The 19,878-nt window shown below is 39.6% G+C and overlaps 2 protein-coding genes across 21 annotated transcripts in view; both read left to right on the top strand.

Annotated features, from left to right (window-relative positions):
* The window catches only part of TXNRD1 (thioredoxin reductase 1), a 120,219-nt gene that overhangs the window by 66,105 nt on the left and 34,236 nt on the right, over positions 1–19,878 (top strand). For 9 of the 20 annotated variants that reach the window (XM_072741402.1, XM_072741389.1, XM_072741404.1 and 6 more), the window contains 5 exons: positions 10,587–10,709; positions 12,444–12,516; positions 14,116–14,235; positions 19,210–19,352; positions 19,756–19,871. In XM_072741402.1, the coding sequence (XP_072597503.1) occupies positions 10,623–10,709; positions 12,444–12,516; positions 14,116–14,235; positions 19,210–19,352; positions 19,756–19,871 (539 nt within the window). In that variant the 5' untranslated portion in view covers positions 10,587–10,622. Of the gene's footprint in view, positions 1–9,099; positions 9,435–10,586; positions 10,710–12,443; positions 12,517–14,115; positions 14,236–19,209; positions 19,353–19,755; positions 19,872–19,878 lie in introns of all 20 variants that reach the window. The other 11 variants (XM_072741395.1, XM_072741398.1, XM_072741399.1 and 8 more) reach the window with 2 other exon arrangements.
* On the top strand, positions 1,048–3,502 carry EID3 (EP300 interacting inhibitor of differentiation 3). Its single transcript, XM_026010915.2, has one exon. The coding sequence runs from the start codon at positions 1,151–1,153 to the stop codon at positions 2,252–2,254; it is 1,104 nt and encodes a 367-aa protein (XP_025866700.1). The 5' UTR covers positions 1,048–1,150; the 3' UTR covers positions 2,255–3,502.

The following is a 19,878-nucleotide window of genomic DNA, read 5'->3' as shown; positions in this document are numbered from 1 at the left end:
TGGGTGAATTTTCCAAAGTAGTCACTTGATTTGCAGCATTCACTTTCATACCCTTACATCAGATTTTTTTTTAAGATTTTATTTGTTTTTATTCATGAGAGACAAAGAGAGAGAGAGGCAGAGACACAGGCAGAGGGAGAAGCAGGCTCCATGCAGGGAGCCTGACGCGGGACTTATCCTGGTCTCCAGGATCACGCTCTGGACCGAAGGCGGCGCTAAACCGCTGAGCCACCGGCGCTGCCCCAGATTGTGTTTAAAATCTTAATAGCTTTGCTCACCTTTCAGGGCTTAGCTTTCTCTCCACAGTCTGTGGCTTTTAGCCTTTGGTAAGCTTCCAAATAAACCACTTTTTGCAGAGACTGTACCCACTTTATTCTTCCACCCTTGGGTGGTGGAGACCCAAAGGTCACTTGGGTAATGCCTGACATTCCCCCACCTTTTGCCCCTGCGCCGGCTCAGCCACTCACTTGCCTGGCAGCTGCCTCCTCTGTTGGTTGAAAGGGGTCTGGCTTCTGAGAGCCGGTGTAGGGTAATTAACCCACTATGCATTTGTATAATGAATAAATTCCAAACCTTGCAAATGAACCCTGAGAATTCGGCCTCTTTGTAGTGGACGTTCTGCAACTCACTATGCTTAGCATTATGGGCAGTTGACAGCAAAGCCAGATTTAGTTTTTAAAAACACACAGAAAAGAAAACTCTAAAGACTCGACCATTTAATCAGAGTAAAAACGAAAACCATAGGTTGACCTAAGTGCAGTATGTGACAGCAAGTGTTTCAAAGCGCAGGGCCTTTAGTCCCTCCCCCTCCCCCTCAATTTTAAAATGTCGTAAGATTTTCAGGTATTTCTTTGAAAGCTAGAGGACACTGTCGGTAATTGCTAAAATAAAGCTGTCGTTTGAGCGGGTATTGTTCGCCCATTATTGCTCGCGTTCCACGCTGCCCGCCGCGGCTGGTCTGGTCTGGACTCCCGCGCCGAGGGGCGGGGCGAGCTGGGAGCTGGGGGCGGGGGCGGGGGCGGGGCGCGGGGCCTGGCCAGTGCGCATGGGCGGACGTCCTCTGCTCCCACCGACCCCCTTCAATTTCCGCTCTTGTCGGAAACGTCGCGAGGGCCGTTAGCCGAGTGTCAGTGAGTGCGCCGGCCCCGAAATGTCTGACGAGACAGGCTCCCGCGCGGGAGCGGTAGAGGAAGGAGCGGCGCCAGCGGGGACCCCCGCTGCTACTGTGTACTCGGTGAAACAGGCGGACGACGAGGAGGAGCCCGTGAAAGTGGAAGCGGCCGATGGCTGCTCTGACGACCTCAGCTGTGGGGAGGCCGACATAGACCCCAGCCTCCTGGAGCTTGCGGATGACGAGGAGAAATGCCGGAAAATCCGCAAGCAGTACCGGCAGCTCATCTATAACGTCCAGCAGAACCGCGATGACATCGTGAACACTGCCAGCGACTCGTTAACCGAGGCTCTTGAAGAAGCCAATGTCCTATTTGATGGAGTGAGCCGAACAAGGGAAGCGGCTCTCGATGCCCAGTTTCTTGTTTTGGCTTCTGATTTGGGTAAAGAAAAAGCAAAGCAACTAAACTCTGATATGAGCTTTTTTAATCAAGTAGCGTTTTGTGACTTTCTGTTTATATTTGTGGGTCTGAACTGGATGGAAGATGATGAACCTGGTGAACTGAGTGGCTGTGATGATAACATAGCTCTTTCCTTCTGGGAGACAGTACAGAAGGAAGCAACATCCTGGATATTGCAAGCTGAAACATTTCACTTTATTTTCGGTTCATTCAAGTCCAAACCTGCACCAAAGCCCCGACTTGAACACCACAAAAAAGCTCACAAAGTAGAAGAAAGTGGGGATATGCCTACAAAGCTGAGGAAGTTGGACCTGAGTAACAATCAAGAAGCAACAGAAAAAGAAGTAGAGAGAATCTTGGGATTGTTGCAAACGTACTTTCGAAAGTATCCTGATACTCCTGTGTCCTATTTTGAGTTTGTGATTGATCCAAACTCTTTTTCTCGTACTGTGGAGAATATATTTTATGTTTCTTTCATTATAAGGGATGGTTTTGCGAGAATAAGGCTTGACCAAGACAGGCTGCCAATATTAGAGCCGATTAATATTAACCAAGTGGATGAGGGAAATGATCCCGGTTCTCATGGCAGGAAACAAGGAGTTATATCTTTAAGTTTACAGGACTGGAAAAATATTGTGGCAACTTTTGAAATTTCAGAGGCTATGATCACAAACTCATACTAGGGATTTTTGTTCTTAGTATAGGCTGCATTATCTGGCTTTCCTAGTGTATCTCAAAATGGAGAGTAAAATCCAAGCAGAAGCACATACTGTATTTCATGTAGAATGAAAAAGTGTTTTCAGAAACACCAGAAATTGTTTTACTGTGCAGTATATTTTTTTTTGGTACTTTATAAGGTTGTCATGATCTTCTGTTATTAAAAAATATTCACTTGCATGTTTGCAAGATTTTTTGAATGCCCTTTAAGTCTTTATCAATAAAAATCAGTTCTGAATTTCATAAGTTAAAAGGCATTTGATAATTTACCAAAAATATCAATTTTATGATGCTCTGTGATACTGCCTTGCTTCCTCTGTTAGAGGGAACAAAAAGAATCCCATATGGGGTTCCTAACAAGGTTAGGGGAAGCTGTAAAAAAAAAAACAAAAAACAAGGAAGACTTTATCCTTAGGGCAGTGAATAAGCAATGTTAATGCTGCAGAAAAAAAATCTAGATGCCAAGCTTCATTGCCAAGCTTCACTGCAGAGGATTCAGTATGATTAATGAGTGGATATCTATATTGTAAAGAATTTTCCTGTGTTGAGACTTATCTACTGTAGAGTCATTCTACTTTTGTCAGGTGAGGCATCAATTAAGTGTATGCTGAAAGGTGAGCAGCGATTAGTCAAAGATAGGAAAGGTATTCTAGGCAGGGGAATACAGAGGCAAATACATGGAACTACAAGAAATAATGGCACCAGAGAATCAGGAGATTTGGTGTTCCATTTGAATGTTAAACTGAGCAAAAATTGAATTACCTTATTATTAGTATCCTCAGAGGTAGAAGGTATTTTTTTTTTTTTTCAAACACAAACCAGTTATAGGCTTTATCTACTTGGTTAATTTCTTCTCTAGTCTCTAATCTCCAAACCCTTGGTAATTTCTGCTAGTGCACAGAGTGACCTTCAGAATCAGTGGTGTTTCATTATGTTACAGCCTTGAAAATTCCCAGTTCAATTTTGTTTCTTATTTGGGCTTTAAATGCCTGGAAACAATCTCTCTTTATACTGAGATGTGTAATTGGGGATCCCTGGGTGGCTCAGGGGTTTAGTGCCTGCCGTTGGCCCGGGGCATGATCCTGGAGTCCCAGGATCGAGTCCCGCATCAGGCTCCCGGCATGGAGCCTGCTTCTCCCTGTTGCGTGTGTCTCTGCCTCTCTTCTCTCTCTCTCTCTCTCTCATGAATAAATAAATAAAATCTTTAAAAAAAATGAAATGTGTAATTGACTTCTCCAAATGTTCTTTATTTAACCATGAAAGCTTTTTTTTTCTTTTTGTTGCTTGCAGTTGTTTTAAGGTTATAAATTACAATTTTATTTTAAGGTTATACCAAAAATTTAAGTTTTTAAGAAAATAATTTTGAAGGTACAGAGCATGCTTTTCTTTCTTTCCTTCTTCTTTTCTTCTTCTTCTTCTTGTTCTTTTTCATAGGCTCCATGCCCTATGTGGGGCTTCAACTCAGGACCCAGAGATCAAGAGTCACATGCTCCACTGACTGGCCAGGCAGGTGCCCTGTAGGCTGCTTTTCTTGATCTCTAAGGGAGCTTAATCTTTGGTAGTGAATTTTGCCCTTAGGCATGATTTGGCAAATGGAGAAGTATCTGTTTTCCATAGAAGTAACAATAAATTTTCCTAAGTCTAGTGTGGTACAGGGAAGGGAAGTCCAAAGACTGAATAAATGACATCAGGATTGACAGGAGCGATCTTAATGTATGCGTGGGGAAGATTCTTCAGTAATAGTTGTTTTTAGCCAAAAGCCAGATTTCTCTTGAAACTTGCTCAGTTTTCTAATGTAGCCATCCCTTCCCCTTTTTCATGTCTTGAAGGAATGCTAACCCTTCTGGTGTCTACCACTCTTAGATTTATTTAGCAGTCAGGGAAAAACCATTTACTCTCGCTGATCCTCACTTTAGCTTGTCTCTCCCAACCAAATTTCTTGGGTTTTCCAGAGATTTGACATTCTTGGTAGCAAGAAGATCCTGCCTCCCTTTTTTACTCATCCCCAGGTTGTTCTGTTAGGTGCCCTGTATCTTTCTTTACAGGGAGTATTGGAGACTTGACTAAAACAATAGAAGATGTACAGGTTTAGGGGAAAGGTAATTTTGGGGGCCTTCTCTAAAGTTATAGCTTTTAACATACAAATCATGGTGTGACCCCTTGTTTGTATTTCTGCTGGTTATTGTGACACCTCAGTTGCCTCATCTCTTTGAAATTAAAGTGACTGCTTACTTGGAAGAAAAAAAAAAAAGAATAGACAAATAGATAATTATGGAGATAGGTATGAGCCCAACTGCAGATCTGGTATTTTCCCAGTAATATAATTAGAGTGGCTTAAATTTCACAGGTTCAATAAACTCAGTTGAATTTTAGGAGAATATTATGGGGAAAAAATGTATTTATTCATGAGAGACATAGAGGCAGAGACATAGGGAAAGGGAGAAGCAGGCTCCATGCACTTGATCATGGGACTCTGGGATCATGCCCTGAGCCAAAGGTAGATGCTGAACCACTGAGCCACCCAGGTGTCCCTATGGAAAAAAATTTTAATTAGAACTTTATTGTGTAACGATCACTTTTCTGATTAAAGCACCTGGCATCTCGGTGTCCATTAAAAGATGAATGGATAATGAAGATGTGGTATATGTATACAATGGAATATTACTCAGCCATTAGAAACGACAAATACCCACCATTTGCTTCGATGTGGAGGGACCTGGATAGAGAGTATTATGCTGAGTGAAACAGTCAATCGGAAAAGGACAAACATTATATGGTCTCATTCATTTGGGGAATATAAAAATTAGTGAAAGGGAATAAAGGGAAAGGAGAGAAAATGATTGAAAATATCAGTGAGGGTGACAAAATATGAGAGACACCTAACTCTGGGAAGTGAACAAGGGGTAGTGGAAGGGGAGGTGGGTGGGGGTTGGGGTGACTGGGTGATGGGCACTGAGGGGGGCACTTGGGATGAGCATTGGGTGTTATGCTATATGTTGGCAAGTTGAACTCCAATAAAAAAAATTAAAAAAAAAAAATAAAGCACCTGGCATCAAATCCTGACTAACCATTCTAGTTAGAGGCTTTGGACAAATTATTGAACATGTAAACCTTAGGTTTTTGACTTGCTAAGTGGGAATGATACCTCTATTATATTTACATAATATGTCTATTATGTTTAAGTATAAAGTTAGAAAATCTCTGTGACGAGTATAGTAACTCTTGAACCATGAGGGAGTTAGGGACACCATCCCCCCTGCACAGTTAAAAATTTAGGTATAACTTTCGACTCCCCCTAAACTTAATAGCTTACTGTTGACCAGAAGCCTTACCATTAGCATAAAGAGTTAGTTGAAACATGTTAAATGTATTATGTACTGTATTCTTAACAATAGAGGAAGCTAGAGAAAAAAGATTATAAGGAATGGGGTGCTTTGGGTGGCTCAGTCATTAAGCGTCTGACTCTTCATTTCAGCTCAGGTCATGATCTCAGGGTTGTGGGATCAAGCCCCATGTCGAGCTTGTGCCCAGTGCTGACTACTCAAAATTCTCTTCACTCCTTCTCCCTTTCCCTCCCCCTCTGCACCTCCCCCTTCTCTCTTTCACATGTGTGCCCTCTCTCAAATCAATGAAATTTTTAAAAACTGACAAGAGAAAATACACTTAAAATACCATATTGAAAACAATCTGTAGAAGTGGACTGCATTTCAAACCCTTGATGTTCAAGGGTCAACTGTTCTTCGAAATATGAGTTACTAGGCATGGTATAGTGAGAAAAGCAAGAGCTTGTAATCACTTACTCTTGGGTTCAGTTTTTGATTCATGGCAAGTTCATCTCCAAGGATCTCTATATTGTCACTTAGGAGATGGGAATGACGTTTGCTTGGATGACTGTTGTGAGGATTAAATGGGATAATATATATAAAGCATCTAGCACTGTGTCTGGCCTGTTGTGATCATGCATGTTAGTGCCTCAATCTCACGGTCAGAAATTCTGCATTGCCACCTCCTTCAGTGGTGACATCTCTGTTATGGTTCATTCACTCTACGTCAGGATAGGACTTCATCATGCATTTGCCTTTGTTTTGAGGACTCCATTACCAAGCTATTGAAATTGGCACTTGCTAACTTACTCAGTTGTTTGAGTGCTCTCTGTACCAGACACTGCTCTAACACTGCTCTAGGCACTGGGGGAAACGTGGTGGACCATTTCTTACGTACTTTATATTTCACTGAGTGTATTGGTGTCCTATTGCTGCTGTAACAATTTACCAAATGTTTACTGGCTTAAAACAACAGAAATTTATTATCTTATAGTTCTAGTGGTTGAAAGTCAAATCTGTTTCTCTGGGCTAAAATGAAGATGTCAGCAGGGCTGCTTCTGCCGAGGCTCTGGAGGGAGAATCTGTTTTCTTTCCTCTTTCAGGTTTTGGAGGCTACCTGTATTCCTTGATTCCCCATCTCTTCCTCCATTTTCAAAGCTGCCAGTGCAACTCCTTAAATCTGTCTTCACATTTACTACTGTAGTGAAGTCTCCCTCTGCTGCTTCGTGTGAGAATATGCTATATGTTAATGGAGTGACAAGAAACAATAAGAGAACTTTAGGGGAGATCTAATGGAAGAAACGGCCATTGTGTTGGAGTCTTAGAATGTTGGTAAAAGAACCCTTCCCTTTAGCCCCTAAAGGAATGCTTTAGAAAGAATAGTGTGTTTGTGTACATTGAATAAAAATAATTTAGCATCGAGGTTTATGTGCTGTTCCTGTACTCTTACCAGGATTTGATGGGAAGAGGTGAGGTGCGGTGCAAGGGACATCTTTTAAACACTCCAGGAGCTTTTTGACCACACAGATTTCCTTTTGTTTAGGAAGGGGAGAGTTAGTAACCTAAAGAGATTTTTTCCTACTAGCCGTTCTGCCGATATGCATTATTTTACTTAAAGCCTGGAGGTTGGTGAAGTACAGGAGTATGTTAACTTCATTTTACAAAATGAGAAAACAGACTCTTAAGAATTAAGTGATTAGCCTGTTTCACTGAGCTTAGAAAGTAGTAGAGCAAGTATTTTAACCCAGGTGAGTCCAACACCAGAGCTAATGTATAATGGTAAAACTAGTACACATCTGTGCCCAGTGGATATGAATCCTGTTTGGGGGGAAGGAGGATAAAGATTATTCTATTTTTAAAGAAATCTGGCACACTTGAATTACTTTCTATGTTGTGCCTTTTCAGAGGTGAGTCTGGAGCAGTGTTTCACTTAGGAGTGGGATGGGCGGGCAGAAGCTTTCCTGAGAGACAGATGGAAGAAATGGAAGGATATCCAGTAACTAAGGCAGACAGACACCTCCTGGTGTAAGGTGTTGTGTAATTACACTTAAGACCTAAAGCAGTGGATCTCTAAGTGTGGTCTGAATTCCTCTGGTGGCCTCCTGAGGCCCGAAGAGGAAGGCCTTGAAAGTCAGAATTATTTCCGTAATACTAAGATGCTTTTGTGTTATAATCCTTTCTCAATTTTCTGGAATTTTCCAGACAGGTAATGCTGTAATGGATTGACTGCAGAAAGGATATGAACTGTCTTTTATTAAGATAGACATTAAAAAGAGTTACAAAGATATAAAATAATGCCACCCTTCTCACTAATCAAAAGATTATTGTTAATAAGGTATGTTTAACAGTAGTACTTAAGGTATTTAATATTTATTTGTTTATTTAAGATTTTATTTATTCATGAGAGATACAGAGAGAGGGACAGAGACATAGGTGGAGGGAGAAGCAGGCTCCCCCTGGGGAGCCCAATGTGGGACTCAGTCCCAGGACTTTGGGATCATGCACTGAGCCAAAGGCAGATGCTCAACCACTGAGCCACTCAGGCATCCTGATATTTAATAATTTAAGATATTTTAATATTTTCTTAGTTTTAATTTTAATCTACTAAAATTGATAAATAAGTCTCACACCAACCAAAGCTCTTTGGGGTCCTAACTAATTTAAGGTTGTAATTTAAGGATCCAGAGACTAAAAAGTTTGAGAACTGTTCTTTATCAGTTACTATGGTCAGTGGCCACTATTTCTAGCACTCATAATTGGAGAATGGGGGGTATTTTTCTCCTCCTCTCCATAGCCATCAGTGTGCTCCTTCCTGACCCTGCCTTGGGGAGCTGTGTTCTACTGTCTATCGTATTTATATTTCAGGTGGGAAACCACTTAATTTGGACCTTACTGACACCAATTCCAGTTTTAAGTTGTATTAAAATTTTAAAGCACCATGTTCTGGGGTCAGTGGAATGCTTTAGGTGCCTGTGTCTTACTCATTTTACTTGTACAGAGTGAAGTGTTCAAGCTCATGCAGCTTTCTTTGTAAAATCTGTATACTAATTAATATAATTTGACTTCCAACTTGAACCATAAGAATCAGGTGTGATCCAGAATTTCAGTGCAGAACAGATTACGCTCTGGTGGAGGGAGTAAGTGGTTTTTCAGTATGACAGTGCATTTTCTTTCCTTTGTTCTAGTGGATATGTTGGAGGGAAGTGGTTATGAAATGGGTAATTCCCATTTAGACAGCCAATGACTGTTCTGGTACTGTCTGTGTCATGTACTTGCAGATAAAATTGAGGCTGAAATTTAGAATGGTTATACTTTGTTTTTCCAGAAGAACATCTAGCTGGATTTATTAATTCCTCTAAGCCAGCAAGTCAGCCAGTCAACCTGTGCTCTTTGAGACCAACAAGAGAGTAATGCTTGCTATCTGAAGCTTATATTGATCCTTTAATCTAAATGGCTATTTTTACCAAATTGTTTCCCTCCCCTCACAGTGCCTTGTATTGGAGGAGAAGCCTCTGCCATAATGCCAGTTGATGAATACTGGCTGTGTTTACCAGCCTCTCACGTTAGACCTTTTGTACAGATGGTCAGGGTGATGCAGTCTTCTCCCCATTGTTGCTGGTTTCCACGTGTTCTCCCTTCAGTCCCCAAGCCACCAGGTGCACCTGCCACATTGCCAAGGGGCAGCCACAGTGCCGGGCCTCCTCCACCTTCCTCCACTGTACCCCCTTCCACATCCCAAGCATCCTGCTCTTCTGACCCTAAACCCTGCCTTTCACCCCCTGCAGCTGATGGTAGGCAGGAGAAAAATGTGCAGTCTGGGTTGGTAAGTTTGTTTTTTTTATTATTATTATTGAGATTAAAACTTGATTTTTATAAAAATTTTTCATGCCTATTAACATTTCTAACCATTATCTCACTTTAGCACAGATTTTTGTTTTAATGAAAGCTAATTAAATATATCATCAAAACAGTCTTCCAAACTAATACGAAATGTGTATAAAAGCTAGGAATAAAATGGTTTTTAAAATTAAAAGTACATAACACTTATATATCTTGTTATGTGTCAGGTACATGGAAACTAAATTTTAAATAAAATACCAGAGGCCTTGTGCGTAAGTAGTTTAAAGAAGTAAGCTTTAGGGGAGCCTGGCTGGCTCAGGGGGGTCATGAGTTCAAACCCCATGTTGGATGGGAGAGATTACTTAAAAAACTAAAAATAAAATAAAATAAAATGTGTTCTTTAAAAAAAAAAAGAGAGAGAGAGAAGCTTTACAGGGACATGTTTATTTAGCCTCTTCCATCCTTCTTCCTTTTTTTTTTTTTTCCCCTTTGCTTATTTAAAATGCCTTGGAAAATTAGGGACTTTTACATTTAACTATTCATGCAGTTAAATGTCAATTAGTGATTTTGTTCTGAATTTTTACCTAAACAATGTAGGAAAGTATTTGGCTGATCTGTTTCCGTTGCTATTTACCAGTCCTCTATCTTAACCTGAGACCTTAGCCCATTCATTGTGGTACCTTTGATGATAGAAAATAAAGATGCTACTGGCTAGTATTGATGATTTTACTAAAAACATACAGGACAAGTGTTTTAAAAACCTAATTTGAAACCAAGTATAATAATTCTAGGAAAAATTTACTTAAGACTAAGTTGAAAAAAAATAAAAAAAAATTAAAAAGACTAAGTTGATCTTGTTGGAATGTGAAGACCTAACTTACGTAGAAGTACTATATGAACATTTCAAAGTTAGCTATCTGTGCTATAAAAAGGAATTTGAACAGCCCTAACAAAAGTAAATCATTGATCACCACTTCAGAAAAGGGTTGCACATTTTCTGTTATGTGCGCTATAATTACTATTTTTCCTTTGAAAATTCCTTTTGTTTTTCTTTAAAGAAAGGTTTTCTCACAAAATTTTTCAGATATTGCTGCTTTTAAGTTAAAGTATTTCCCCTTCCATTGTTTTTCTTTAGGCTTATCAAGAGGGTAGACTTCAAAACCTACTAAACATGAATGGCTCTGAGGATCTTCCTGAGGTCTATGACTATGACCTCATCATCATTGGAGGTGGCTCAGGAGGACTGGCAGCTGCTAAGGCAAGTTCCGTGTTATCTGGGGGATGGGTAGAATAGTCCTATTCCTAACAGACTTCTGGTTCTTACTGGAATCTGGTTCTCACTGGAATTTCTTTTAGCCATTCTTGTGACATTTTGCACATTAACTTGGGCAGCACATGTGTATAAAGGAACTATTTTATAAATCATTTTTCCAGGTTGAACTGGTTCTTTATGAAAGTACTTCTATATAACAGAACCAGCCCCAATATTTTGGGACATGTTTTCGTTCATTTTGACTGATTTTTCAAAGATAATCAAGGTTTTGTCTAGAAATGGCTTGAAATTAGATATCTTTCTTTTTTTATAAATATTAATATGAACTTTTCACTTCAGTGACTTTCAATATTCACAAGCCCTCTACCCCAAGAGAAAAGTGGAGAGCAATTCGAGTTCTTAAACTTAATCATTAAAAATGTTTGCCTCCTTTGTATGTGAAGAGAACTAAGAAATAACTACCAACTCTGGACTGGGGGTAAGAGGGTAGAAGATGTGTATATATAAGAGAGGTTAAGGAGTAACCTTAAGAGAGATTACTTAAAAACTAAAAAAATGTAGGGCTCCTGGCCCTAAATTGAAATACATTTTCCATGTGTGAAGAGCTTGGGACCTGTCATCCTTCCCCAACAGGTACTTTTAAAAGATGAGATGGTTATATTCCCCTAACATGTAGCTTGTGGATCAGGAAAGGTAAATTCAGGGGATCCCTGGGTGGCTCAGCAGTTTAGCGCCTGCCATTGATTGGCTCAGGGCGTGATCCTGGAGTCCCAGGATCAGGTTTTCTGTGTGGAGCCTGCTTCTCCCTCTGCCTGTGTCTCTGCCACCGCCACCACCACCCCCCACCCCCGCCCCATGTTTATCCTGAATAAATAAACAAATAAAATCTTAAAAAAAAAAAAAAAAAAAAAAAAAAAAGGAAAGATTCAAATGAAGCTGCCCAGATAAAGATCAGGCCAGTGTCTGGCATCAAGCAATACTTTGCTGTAAATGATACAGGAATAATGCTAGATGTATTTTACTCCAGTTCTGGTGGTTTTAAAGGACACCAGACTCAACCTTTTCAAGTAACCTTTGGAGTTCTAGTTGCCAGTACACAAAGCTTATTCTCTGAGAAGTATAAAGGATACTTTGCAAAATGACTTTCTGACTGTTGTGATCACTCCCCTAAAATTGATTTGGAAACCTTCTAGATACCATTAACTTTATCATTGGCTCCTCATGTGAAATTTTAGGAAATCTGACAAATTTAGAAGAAAAATATTTCCAGTATTCTGCCAGATACTGAATTAGATAAAACTTAGAAGTACTTTAAAAAATACTTGTACGATACAGGTTGAATCAAGAGCTGTAGACTGTCATAAATCTTTTTTACTGAATACTCACTTGTTTGCTTAAAAATGACCACAGGTTTTTCAGATTATTGCTTAACATGCTTTTGTTTGAGTGGAATTCTGTAAGAGGATTCTACTGTTTACAGCGGACAGTTTTATAGCTGTACTCTGCATATTCTTTAAACTACCTTTATGACTGTCTGAATGTTCCTTAATTTTTATCTTGGAGTCACACTAATCATTTTGTATATGAAATTCCCAGGTAGTAATAACTGGTTATGCCTTAGGCACTATAGCTTAATAAGAAGAGTGTGGAGTTTTAATAACCCATTTCTAGTCTGTCATATTCACCTTTCCAATTTATTTTAATAATTTTATTTTCTAGGAGGCAGCCAGATATAATAAGAAGATAATGGTCCTGGATTTTGTCACTCCAACCCCTCGTGGAACTAGATGGGGTAAGCTTTAAAATATTTTAGAAGTTAATTTGGAAGAGCAGGTTTTTCCCTGGCTCTTCCAAATTCCAAAATTGGTTTAAATGGCTCCTAAAACCCAATTAAAAATTTAAAAATTAGTGGCTTATTAACTGAAAGTTTAAACATTTATCTGTGCATTTCCGTTTTAAAACCAGTTCCTACATTCAACAGGAACTGGAATCAGGTATCTTAATGGATAGCCCGTGCTGCTTCCCAGTCTTGGTGAATTAAATATTCTGTGTTCATTTATTCTATAAGTATTAATTAAACACTTATTATGAACCATTGGAAATTATAGCAGTGGACTTGGTGGACATGAAGTTCCTGCCTTTGTGAAGTTTACATGCTAGTGAGGAGACAAGCAAGAACTTTATGAATTATGATAAGTTGTACTAGAAAAAAATTATATGGTGGAATAGGGAGGACCTGGGTAGAGGAAAGAGTTTAACTTTGAGAAGATTATCAGAGAAGACCTCTGAAGAGGTGGCCTTTAGATAGTCCAAAAGAATTAAGAGTGAACGAACTATGCCAAAAACTGAGGAAAAACCTTTCAGGGGACTTTTCTCAGTTTTTCTTGAGAATAGAACATAAAAAGGCCCTGAGACAAGTAGGAGTCCTTCATGGTTGTAGCTTGAGTGGTAAGAGCTGGAGGTAAGATTGGAGAGGAAGGCAAGTGTCAGGGTGTACAAGTCCTGGTAGGTCAAGACGAGAAATTGGATCTAACTGGAGCATAGTAGGAAGCCTTTGAGATGGGGATTGATGTGATAATGTAAATCTTAACAAGATGACTTAGCTGTTCTAATTAGGAGACGAGAAGCAGGAACTCTGGATAAGAGAGTGTCTGAATTTCCGATTAATCCATTCAGCAAGTACCTATTAGGTGTGAGTTTTATGTCAGGCACTATTCTTGTGCCGGACATAGCTGTGTTCTGGGCTGTGGAGCTTCCACTCCATAGTGGCAGTCTGGAAGCATTCTCTTCAAAGGGCTTATGTTTCCTGAGCTGTGAAGTCCACTGCTGTCCTGTACGTTTATGCCATTTTGTCTTCCCTCCCTGCCTGTCTACATTTTGTTCTAATGGAGACAGTCTGTTGCCATGTTCTTTAAGCTCAGAGATGCTAAATTTCTTTTTGTTTCTTTCTTTTGTTTCGGTCATGAATCCTTCTTTAAAAAATGCTCATATACACCAGATTTTGTATGTACTTCTAGTCCATCCGTGGCCAGCTTAACAACCCCTTTACCATTTAGTTCTAGTCACAGATGTGGTGCTGAGAGTAGGGTTGTGGACAAAGTAAAATGTCAATTTGTGGCATCTTAATCAGCAGTTAATTTTGAATCTTTGAAGTCTGTGGAAATTGGGAAGATCTCATTTTTCTTTCGTTTTAGGATGTATCACTATGTTTGATATATAAGGCTTTCTGAGCTTAGAAATACCATGAGTCGTAGGAATAAACTTGTGTAGATAGTATTGGCTACATTAAGCAAATAAATGATGATCTTTCCTAGCATAACAATAATTATTGACCTTTTTCTCTCAAGGATTGTGAAGCTGGATATAAACTGATTTCTCCATGTTGTTGCAGGTCTCGGAGGAACATGTGTAAATGTGGGTTGCATACCTAAAAAACTGATGCACCAAGCAGCTCTGTTAGGACAAGCCCTACAGGACTCTCGGAACTATGGTTGGAGCACCGAGGAGACGGGTACGGCAGGAAAAGCTGCTTTTCCGTTTGTGCTTTTGATGGGTTTGAGCTGTGATCCTGCACTAATGCACCATCCATTTCTGTGGGACTAGAAAATGACTGGGAAGTTTTTATTGTTGACATTTTTTATGTCTAAAATTACTGTGATTATCCTGTGTCAGGTAGCTGCATAGCTGGTATGGTAAGGACAGATACTGTACTTAGAGTGCCTTTCTGTAATAGAAAACCAGAATTTTTAGATAAATTCTTTTTATTATTATTATTTTTTTAAAGTAATCTCTGTGCCCCGAGTGGAGATCAGACTCATGACCACAAGATCAAGAGTCACACTCTACTGACTGAGCTAGCCAGGTGCTCCTCAAATAAATTCTTTCTTAGGGTTTCATAAAGAGTGTAATTTACATTTGCTTTCCTTGGCAATGGTTTCATTTTTCTCTCTCCAAAGAAATCAGTTTCATAAGCTGATAATTTGGGGGTGGGGGTGCTATTTATTTGTTGAGAAAGAGTTAGTCTTTGTTGGATAAAATATTTAAAGTACCCTAGTGACCCCAGGAAAGTTGAAGAGGAATTGTTGCCTTTGGAAAGTAGATTGTATTATCTGGTTGAAGAAAAAAATGAGGCCGGCATAGCTTCATAATTAATGACATAGGTCACCATGTCCTTGAAGAGATAAACTCCAACTATATCTGATACAGTTATGAGATCTTATAGGGTATGGGACATTTGCTAGGGTAAATTATTTTGTAGCTTTTTCTGAATTTTAATTAAGTTTATTAAATATTGTTTTAAAAAGGCATAATAAATAAATGCTTTGAAAAATTTTGCTCCTACTCACATTAGCTATGCTTCCTTTGTTTGATGCTTTTACTTCCTGTTTAAAATCAACAGTACTTTTTTATCCAAGTTTGGAATCTTAGAAAATCAGTTACTCAAAAAATGTTTTTGTGTTGGGATCACCTTTCTTTCCTCAGATCCTTACAAGGCTATTCTCTGTCTATGACCTTTGGGGCCTTAGGCTGGTACTGAGAGTTTCATTACTTGTTTCTGAGGTGCCATGTCTTTTCTCTTGCCAACAAACAGGGCAAAGTGACTCTTTTGACCTATGGAATGTGAGTTTAACACATAATCTGCCGATAATCCGTCCCTAATCCCATCTCTGTGCCCCTCCCCAAATTATTGTTACTCTCATGTCTGAATGTCTTCCCACTGAGTCTGCCATTAGATACACTCTTTCCCCTCCTGGAAGCCTACTTTTAATGTACCTCCGTGAACAAGAGGTCTCCCTTCAGTTAATTATTAGACATTTTAAAGTGGTAAAGTTAAATAATATTGCTATTGAGTGCCCACTGTTTGCATTTGAGTCTGTCCTGGAGAGATACAGAGATGAGTAACAGCAATTGTACAGGTACACAGATTCCATAATCACTGATGTACCACTATCATCGAAGTGCAGACCATGTATCCAGGGGGCCCAGAGGTAGAATTGGTAACAGGAGTTAAGTGGCAACACACAGTCTTTGCTGGTATTCTGGGTCCCTTGAGTTAAGAGCTTCCTTCACCCCAGCCCTCCTGATACTAAAATGAGATAGCCCTTGGCACAACTTCTGACTTTGCCATTCACTGCTTGTGATGAGGATTGAGTATAGTAGTGTGGTTAAAATAGCTGCCACTCAACATACAGTTTTTATCCTTGCCTCTGGACTTGTTGCCTTTAATTCTTCCATTCATGGTTTGAATAAATTGGGTAGACTCTGCCAAGCACTTAGTTCTTTAATGTGTAGAACAACATTTACAGGTACTCCAGGAAGTTGTATATTTGAACTAGTTAGTTACTCTCTTAAAAAGGACATGTAACAAGACTGTTAATCTGAAAAAGTCTAGAATCTGTTGGAAAAAGTAAGATTGTTCCAAGCAAATTTTGATTTACATAGCTTTGTAATTTCCACATACTGGCATTTACAGTGAACATGTCTGTCCCTTAAATCTAGGTAAGTAACAGGGCCAGGGAGCTATATAACTCAGTCACACAATTTTTATTCATTCATGTAAGGATCTAATACTCAAATTGGTATGTTGTACTAATTGATGTTAGCTTTAAGCTATCCACTCTTATGAAAAATAAAGTGAGTGAAACAGAATTGCTTAATTTAGCTAGAAATGTAGGGAAGTGTATATATAGCGGGTCTTTAGAATCTTAAAAAGAGTTAATACAGGCCTCTGCTGAATGTGAATTTTTATTAACAGGACCAACTAAGTGTAATTCTAATAAATTCAGTAATCAGGTGGGTGGTAAAATATTTAGTGAATCGACAGATCTTTCCAGCAGATGAATATTTCTGTATCTGTCATGCAACAATAAACATTAGCTATGCTTATTTATGTTGAATTTATTTCTGAATTGTATAATAAAGAACTAATAAATATATAGTTACTGGAGTGATAAAGAGCCACTGCCAGCATAAATCCAGATCTGTACATTAAAACCAGTAAAATCTCCGTGAATTTTAATGGGATTTTAAAACTTGGCCAAATCAAAGTTGTTTGTCTTTAAAGAAATTACTTATTCAACTAAATTAACAGTTTTAATCTTGTGCTTCTTCCTCCTTTCCAGATTTAAACATTACAAATTATAATTTTCTATTTTTATACTCTCCTCTTTTATTTGCTGGCAGCACCAATCCCAAAGGGTTTGATGAAAGCCATGCCCTGTATTTAAATCCCTCTCCTTCTGCCCCTCCCTGCGTGTACACGGACACATATGCTCGCTCTCTCTCCCTCCAAAATAAATAAAGCGTTAAAAAAAAAAAATGAATCCTTTGAGTCAGGCACTAATATATTAAATTTCAGTGGATAAAAAAATCAATCATTCATCCATTAATAACTTATCAATGAGGGATGCCTGGGTGTCTCAGCGGTTGAGCACCTGCCTTTGGCCCAGGCTGGGATCCTGGAGTCCCAGGTTCAAGTTCCGCATCAGGCTCCCTGCGTGGAGCCTGCTTCTCTCTCTGCCTACGTCTCTCGTCTCTGCTTCTCTCTCTTTCTCTCTCTCTCTCTCTCTCATAAATAAAAATAAAATCTTTAAAAACAATAACTTATACTCAAAAGATCTGTCATGAAAATGAGGAGTCTGAATCTTAGATTCAGGATTAATAAGCAGCTTAGCCATGGAGGAAGTGGTGAATCAAGTCTATACAACCCAGAGGCCAGCCTCTGGAACTGGGAATAACAACACAAAAATTGGTCTGTGGAACCCGAGAGAGCAGACTGTCAATACTGAATTCACATAATCATAAAATGTTAGACTTGAGATCAGTGAAAACAGCAGCTACAGAAGCCACTGTGGTTGCAATGCTGAGAGGGTGAGGTGCTGGGAGGCAGGACTGGGGGACACTGAGGGAGCCCTGCCAAACTGCCCATCTGGCCTTCATCTAGCAACACTAGAAAAAGGGGCAAGATTCACTCCTGCTTTGTCCCCAAGGAATGAACAGAATAATGAGTGTAACTCAACCCCCTGTGCCAATCATCTAGCTATAAAAATTACCAACATTTTGCCAATCTCATTTCATATACCCCCGTTTTTTTACTAGAATATTTAGGATTTTATTTATTTGAGAGAGAGCACTTGTACATGTGCACAGGGGAAGGGGCAGAAAGAGAGGGAGAAGGAGAAGCAGATTCCCCACTGAGCATGGAGCTCAATCCCAGGACCCCACGATCATGACCTGAGCCAAAGTCAGACCTTTGAGCTTCCTAGGCATCCTTTTACTAGAATATGTTAAGTAAACCCTAAGCATTGTACTGGTGATGTGGTTGGCTATTACAGTGGTTTGGGAATGACCAAAGGCCAGTGATGCTAAATATCCTTCACTATATATAGTTCCTTCCAATTAGAAGGTATCCAGTCCAACATGCCAATAATGCCTGCCTGGAGAAATAATGACCTAGACCACAGGCAGGATTGCCCTGAAGATGTTAAAGATTCCACAAAGTTCAGTTAGTCTGATTACTGTGTCAAACTTAAGGGTGTGGCCCAGTGGCACAACAGAAGCCCTAGATAATATGTAAATAAATGATCATGAGTGTATACGCTTGATTTAAAAAAAAAAAGGTGATGGCGGGCAGCCTCGGTGGCGGCGCAGCAGTTTAGCGCCGCCTGCAGCCTAGGGCGTGATCCTGGAGACCCTGGATCGAGTCCCACGTCAGGCTCCCTGCATGGTGCATGCTTCTCCCTCTGCCTGTGTCTCTGCACCTCTCTCTCTCTCTCTCTCTCTCTCTCTCTTCTCTGTGTGTGTGTGTGTGTCTATGAATAAATAAATAAATAATCTTAAAAAAAAAGGTGATGGGGACACCTGGGTGATTCAGTCAGTTAAGCGTCTACCTTCAGCTCAGATCATGATCCCAAAGTCCTGGGATCAAGTCCCACATTGGGCTCCTTACTCAGTGGGGAGCCTGCCACTCCCCCTGCTTTTGCTCTCTCTCTGTCAAATAAATGAATACAATCTTTAAAAAAAAAAAAAATGTGTTTGGCTATGTTTGGCTGTGGGGCCATTACTTGGCCTTTGTTTGCTGGTCTCTGGTCTAGACTCTGTTACAAGCTTAGTAACTCCAAACCTGGCTACATCAGGATCCTTTGGGGATTGTTAAAACTACAGAATCCTAGGCTTTACCACACCTCATTACCCCAACAATCAGTATTTACAATCAAAATAAATCCTGTTCATTTCTATAAAAGTTTATGCCTGGTTATCTTAGTTTTAAGAATTGCCAGGAGGCCTTGCATGACTTAATTGTATGGTGGTCTTCTTAAAAAGAAAGAATATTTGAGCATGAAAAAGTTGATGTGCTTGAAATGAAGAACCCTGCTCTTTTAGATTAAAAGCTCTGCTCTTCATATTCCATGTGAATAGTTGCTGAGAAATGATCTTTGCCAGGCAGTTGAAAAGCTAAAAGCATTTGTCTTATCTTCTTGTGCAGTTAAACATGACTGGGATAAAATGACAGAAGCTGTACAGAACCACATTAGCTCTCTGAACTGGGGCTACCGGGTAGCTCTGCGGGAGAAAAAGGTGACCTATGAGAACGCATATGGACAGTTTGTGGGTCCTCATAGGATTAAGGTAATTGTGTGACACCCTGAGTAGCTTTTGTTTGTTTTAAACTTTGGTTGGGGGTAGGGGAGGAAAAAGAAAGTGATTATCTTAATAAAATAAAAGCCATGGTGACCCAAATTGTCCAGTTTGGTGATTTTGCAGTCACATCTTACAGGGCTTTCTTTTCTGGGGTGGTAGTGTAAGAGTACTGGATTTGGGGCCAGATGACCTGATTTGAGTGTTGCTGCTTGTTAGATTTATGATTTTAAACAAATGTATTAATTACTCAGAGCCTTAACATCTTATTGGGTATTACCAGATTTTTGTGACGATCAAATTGGATAATGTGGTGAATGGCCTTTGTTAATTATAAAGTCTGCAATTCTAATGAATAATAACTTATTAAAAGTTGACATTGGTTTCTTTGCAGGCAACAAATAACAAAGGCAAAGAAAAAATTTATTCAGCAGAGAGATTTCTCATTGCTACTGGTGAGAGGCCACGTTACTTGGGAATCCCCGGTGACAGAGAGTACTGCATCAGCAGGTAAGGG

This window comes from Vulpes vulpes, chromosome 16 (assembly GCF_048418805.1).
Source record: "Vulpes vulpes isolate BD-2025 chromosome 16, VulVul3, whole genome shotgun sequence".
Lineage (NCBI taxonomy): Eukaryota > Metazoa > Chordata > Mammalia > Carnivora > Canidae > Vulpes > Vulpes vulpes.
This window is presented reverse-complemented; position numbering and strand designations above follow the sequence as displayed.

What these genes read in the sequence shown, in the direction of transcription:
- EID3 (XM_026010915.2), top strand. Translation starts at nt 1,151, where the DNA reads ATGTCTGACGAGACAGGCTCCCGCGCGGGAGCGGTAGAGGAAGGAGCG.